Source organism: Acyrthosiphon pisum, chromosome A3 (genome assembly GCF_005508785.2).
Source record: "Acyrthosiphon pisum isolate AL4f chromosome A3, pea_aphid_22Mar2018_4r6ur, whole genome shotgun sequence".
Classification (NCBI taxonomy): domain Eukaryota; kingdom Metazoa; phylum Arthropoda; class Insecta; order Hemiptera; family Aphididae; genus Acyrthosiphon; species Acyrthosiphon pisum.
Window position 1 is genome coordinate 5,772,272 of NC_042496.1, and position 6,020 is coordinate 5,778,291.

The 6,020-nt window shown below is 26.2% G+C and overlaps 2 protein-coding genes across 2 annotated transcripts in view; both read left to right on the forward strand.

Moving 5' to 3' along the window:
- Positions 1-1,281: 1,281 nt before the first annotated feature.
- LOC103309909 lies at positions 1,282-1,755 on the forward strand. The gene has a single exon (XM_008186611.1). The coding sequence runs from the start codon at positions 1,282-1,284 to the stop codon at positions 1,753-1,755; it is 474 nt and encodes a 157-aa protein (XP_008184833.1).
- A 3,333-nt stretch (positions 1,756-5,088) lies between these two features.
- Positions 5,089-6,020, forward strand: part of LOC100571824 — a 9,520-nt gene continuing 8,588 nt past the window's right edge. Inside the window, exons 1-2 of the mRNA XM_016805895.2 lie at positions 5,089-5,857; positions 5,931-6,015. Coding sequence (XP_016661384.1) covers positions 5,831-5,857; positions 5,931-6,015 — 112 coding nt within the window. The 5' untranslated portion in view covers positions 5,089-5,830. The remainder of the gene's footprint in view (positions 5,858-5,930; positions 6,016-6,020) is intronic.

The window sequence follows — 6,020 nt, forward strand, 5'->3', positions numbered from 1 at the left end:
GTGTATACGAGTGAGTAACACATACGCGTTCGATTTTTGTCTTACGACAAGACAACGTTTGTACCGCGTGAGTACGGTTATTTTGCTTACCGTGCGTCTATACATATACACCAAGGTGAGCAACGTTTTGTAACATACTTATATATTAATATTAGGATTGTAGAGTAGTTTTTAAAAAAATAAAAATAAAAAAATGTAATAAAACAATTTAAATAGAATTTTAGGTTAATAATTTTCGAAATTTTTATATCAATTTAAATAACCGCAAAAATATTTCAATTTAAGTTCTAAACAAGTAGATTAAGTTTTTATTTTATATAAAGAAACTATTTAAATAGGATTTTTTTTTTTAGTTCAATATTTCCTTTTCAAAATTTTATTCAATTTTAAATAACCGCAAAAATATTTTACCTTAAGTTTTAAACTATTCAAAAATTAATTATATAATATTAAGCATAAATTAATTAAAGTACATTTTATTACGATATGAATGACAAACAACTTATAGCTTTGGGGAAAAAAATTACTAAATTAACCGATATTTATATACAAAAGAAACCAGAACTTATTAAATTATGCAAATCTAAACAATTAAAAAGTGTAGGAACCGTAGATTAAAATCTAAAATAATTTAAAATCTAATCAGTTATCACCAAGTTTTTATTGAGTTGAACATAAGTAGTATATTATATTGTACCTACTTCAGCACACTGTCATTGAGATGCAATTTTTATGAAAAATATTTTTAATAAAAATTGAAATAATTATAAAAATATTTTGCATATTCCGCATATAAACGCAATAATAATTAAAATACTTTTCGAAAAATTTAAATGCATTAATAATTAAAATATTTTTCAAAAAATTGAACTATATTAATAATTAAAAAAATATATTTACTAATACAAATAATAGAAATGGAAAATACTAAAAAACTTTTAAATATGATCTAAGATTATGAACAAAATTTGTTAGTTAATATCAAATAACTTATCAAAAGTTAAACGAGCTGTGGATATGATAGAATATCATGTATCAATATTAAACGATATTGATGATAAAGATTATGATTTTAAGAGAATAATTAGTTATTTTAAGGAAATTCATAATGAATTATCGGATCATATAGGCACGTACACGTCGTTTAACTGGATCGGAGGATGGTAGGGGTTTGATGAAATGAATTATCAAACACCAATGTAGATAAATATAACTATGATCAAGCTCACGAAAAATAATTTAAATTTTCTCCGTTCGTTGCAAGTATAAAAAAAAAAAAAAATGGACGACTCATATTTAGACGTCGGAGTCGATTATGTCGACGAGTGTAAAATAACGCAAAAGCATTATCATTCGTTCACTCCATACTCAAACATGTCAATATCAAATAACGATGAAATTAGAATAAATGTTTTAAATATGGACTCGTACACTTTACCGTGTGAAAGCTATATTTACATTGAGGGGAAAGTAAATAAACCTGCTGATGCTGTTGGAGAAGTACGTTTTTCAAATGATGGATTGGCGTTTTTATTCTCCGAAATGCGTTATGAAATAAATGGAATAGAAATACAGAAATTAAAAACACCTGGAGTTTCATCTTGCTCGTATACTCCAAACGATTCGAATATGTTAGAGAACGCTGCTTGGGACTCAGCGATGGATGGTGAAGATAATAAAAACTTTATGAGCAATAATGTATTTACCGGGTGTATCCCTCTAAAACATTTATTCGGTTTTTGTGGAGACTATTAAAAATTATTACTTAATTGTAATCAACAACTGATTTTAAATCGTGCATCTACCGACCTGGATGCGATACGCGTTGTAAGTCCTAATGCAACCGAGGCAGTTTCAAAAAATATAAAAATTAAAATTGAACTTACTAAGGTGGTATGGAAGATGCCTATTATCAGAGTTAGTGATACAGAAAAATTAAGGTTGCTAAAAGTGATAGATTCATGTAAAACACTATCGTTTGCGTTCAGAACCTGCAGGGACTTATGTGAGTATCCGGTGCTTCCTAGAAATACTTCACGTTCATGGACGGTAAAGTCCAGCAACTGGTGATTTCTGGCGATTTTCCAAAATGTAATCAGTTGAATTTATTATACTATTTAGAATATTTTACCGAACCAATTGAATTGATCACAATAAAGTAACAAGTAATGTTATTGTTATTTTTTCCTTTTGTATATGCAACACATCGTACACGAATATCACACAGTATAACAATCATTATTTTTGGTGAGAACGATATTGCCACTTATTCAAACATTTTATTGGAATAACAAAGATCTGTCGTTGTTTTAAATGAGCCACAGGTTGGACAGATTATTTTGTATTGTTATGGTACCTACATTTACAATTTCTGAATTTAAAAATACCAATCATTCTGAAGTGTATTCGTATATAAAATGAATAAAGTATAGTAAAATTAAAGTATTCATCAAAATAATATTGCCAATTTATTTCTCATACTATGTTAGTGTTGTTGTGTTCCAATAACGATTCATCAAAATGAAATTTTTTCATTTAATATAAAATTAATAAAAGGAATTAATTATTTGTATATGTTTTGTAACCTTCTACGATTAAAAATTCGCAACCATTTTTTTAACGTTTATCTACTGCTTACATAAAATTGCAGTTTCCCCTGAAATTATAAAAATATTTAATTTTGTAATTGGAGATTTATTATTACTTTTCTAAAGCCTAAAAATAACATTTACCGTCACAAATAAGAGAATAAAAAACATTGTTAGAAAAATTAAAATTATTATATACTCTAAAAAAAATAACCATATATACGTCAAATTTCCACTGAATGCTAATTTAGCAATTACTATGCACCATAGTAGTTTTGAAATATTGGGACTTATTTGAGCTATTTATAGGTATGAGTAAATCTCGAGTTTTATTAGACATTAGACAAGAAAACCATATAATTATAAGAAATATAATCTTATTATACCTAATCGAATAACTGAAAATGTATTATACAATATTATAGATTTTTTATTTGCAGATATTTGTTACTAATTTTATGTGTTTATAATTTTATACCACAATTATTAGTGGTTATAAATTGTATACAAAGTTTAAATCATAGACCACAGTAAATAGATTAAGTATTGTGATTATCAAGATGTTGATAAATGATAATACAAAATCTAAGATAGTATAAATTGAGTAATGTGAATTTAACATGTTATACATAGTATGCCTCATAAATCATAATATTATTGTAATAATAATAGTATATCTGATTCATGCTATTTATAGGATTTTAAAATGAAATTCTCGTAATTGAAGATAAGGATTACGTATACGTCTTACCTACTATAATATCGAAGTCACTAACCACTAACCACTAGCTTCTACACTATATAAGTTGAATAAAAATTGTAAAACTATAATGTGATAAACATTGACACAAAAAATAAAATTAATTTTGAATTGTGACACTATTCTTGCACGAAAGTAATGAAAACGTTCAGCAAGAATAATGACATAGGTATTACAGTTTTTAAATCAGTTCGAGTGAAATAACATATTTTAATCACATAAACTAAAATAAGGAGCAGAGTACCTACTTTATATTAGAATCAACGAAAACCCGAAAATCAACAATTTTGAGTTGTGTAAATATTGAATTTTATACAAGACAGTGTCTATTATTTGTTAATTTGTTATTAAAATAATCATTTAAAGTTTCAACAATAGATGTCAACTAGCCATTAGGGGATGTATAACTTTGGAGTAAAATTAGTTGCTCCCCGTCGATATTAGGTTTTTAATTATCCAAGCTATAATTAATATTGTATTACATTTTTTTTCCGATATAGTAACAATCATTTTAAGTTTTCTAAAGTCGTACAATTTACGGAACAGCTGCAGTGGCACCAGAACCCCGTGCCTCTGGCGTCACTTGTAACACTAACCTTTTACAGTTGAATATCCTTCGTGTACAAATCGGATTTTAATTTATACAGAAAAACAACCAACACGATGCTACTCGACACTCCGAGAATGTGTAAAACATCACATTCTAATCCTTGTATGTAATAAATACGTGATACTTTTTTTTTAAATTATTGTCGACAAAAATCTTTTGTACCTATCGTTAAAACACTTGAAAATGTAATACAACGTTTCTCATAAGTTTTTGTTAGTAGAAATTAAAAAAAAAGTTGAGCATAAATTTACAATGATTTTTTATGAGTGTCTGAAGTTTTATATTTGAAAAATTCATTAAAATAACGAAAATTGGATATCTATAATTATTTCGAGTAAGAAATTCATAAAAATATTTATATTTATTTTTAAGCACTAAAAAAGAGTCCCCTTGATTTTTCTTACATTTAACAACAACAAAAAGTTTACTGAAAAAATTTAAGCTCAAATTTGGATTAAAAATTTCGATTTTCGTTGTTTTGTTGTTATTTAAGAATATTATTCGTGTGTATATGAAACTTGAAGTATATTATTATATTTTACAGACACAATGATATTTTCAAATGTATTGCAGGGATGGACAATGTTTTGAAAAAACGTTATTAAACGAAAAAAACAAAAAACGAAAAATATTTATTATTTATTTGTGTCAATATTTAATTAATTTTAGTTTGTAGTTAGGGTTACCTATACTTAATCGGTTTCTTTATATTATGTATTAAAGCTATTCTATAGACGGTTTATTATTATACTGTTAAACTTTGTTAGTACTATAACGTATTTCTATAGAAAATTAAAAAAAAAAACTGAAATTGCTGAAGATGAACACGAGTTGTACCTAAGGTGTACCTAACTTATTTATTTACGGAGAAAATAACCTCCATCTACAAAATGTTGAATGTTTGTAACGAAAATTCCACAGTCTTAAAATAAATTGTTTTAAACAAAAATTGACCAGTGTGTGCGTTTCAAAAAATTTGAAAATGTGTGCATTCCTTATGATTTTAAATGGAATCAAATATTCCAATATTGTCGTCTTATGTATGTAGCGCAATTATTCGTACCTATAAAAGATTATTTATTTATTTTTATTATAGTTATAAAACAAAATGTGTTAGTGCAGGTGGTACACACATAGAAATATTGGAGTTGATTTTACTTATGTGAAGGTGTTGAATGTATGAATATTAATATAAGCTTTTAATGTGGTTTAAATAATGGAAACGGAGAGTTGAATTAAATAATATTGTTTAACAAAACTCATGTTTTAAATAACCAACAATTAAAAACATTTTAAAAGTATATTATATTTAGATCGACTTTTGGTAAGTAATCAGTTTTAGTAATTTTGTAGTTAATGTTATTTAAATTTAAGAGTTGAGTATACAAATCTTAAATTGAGCTTTCTGTATCTTATAATAAATTATAAAAGTGTTAAAATAACATTTTGTATCTTATAATAAATTATAATAATGTAAAAATGACATTTGGTATACCTAATTCAAACAACAGGTTCTATAGATAATTAATTTGATAGCTGATATTGTTGTTAAATCAACACCATTTGGTGTTATATCTGAATATCTAAAGGTTAAAGTGACGCTTGACTGCTTGAGTTGATAATAATAGAAATCTAAATTTAGATTTTACCACAGGAAAATTATTTTTTCCAAGTATAATGATTATGGACAGTTATTTCTTATTTATATCAATATTTCTATATTAACTATGTTCGGTACTTCGGCGTGTTTTGTATTTTCATTTATTTTGTTACCACAATATCATCGATTTATTAATCATTCCTGCTCTCCGATCGATGTGAATGGTGTGTGAATCAGTGAATCTACTCTCCAAGTACTAAAATATAGTCGCAATGAGTTTGTTTCAAACTGACGATGAAGTAAGCGGTCTCGATTATTTAGTACCTAATCCTAATTTCTTAATTGTTAAATTAACTATACTATTTACTGCAGTTTATTTATCAACCTTTCGTGGATGCTTTGGAGACAGCGTCTTTACAGATTGTGCAGTCAAATCCACCAGTTTACGAAAGCGAACATAAA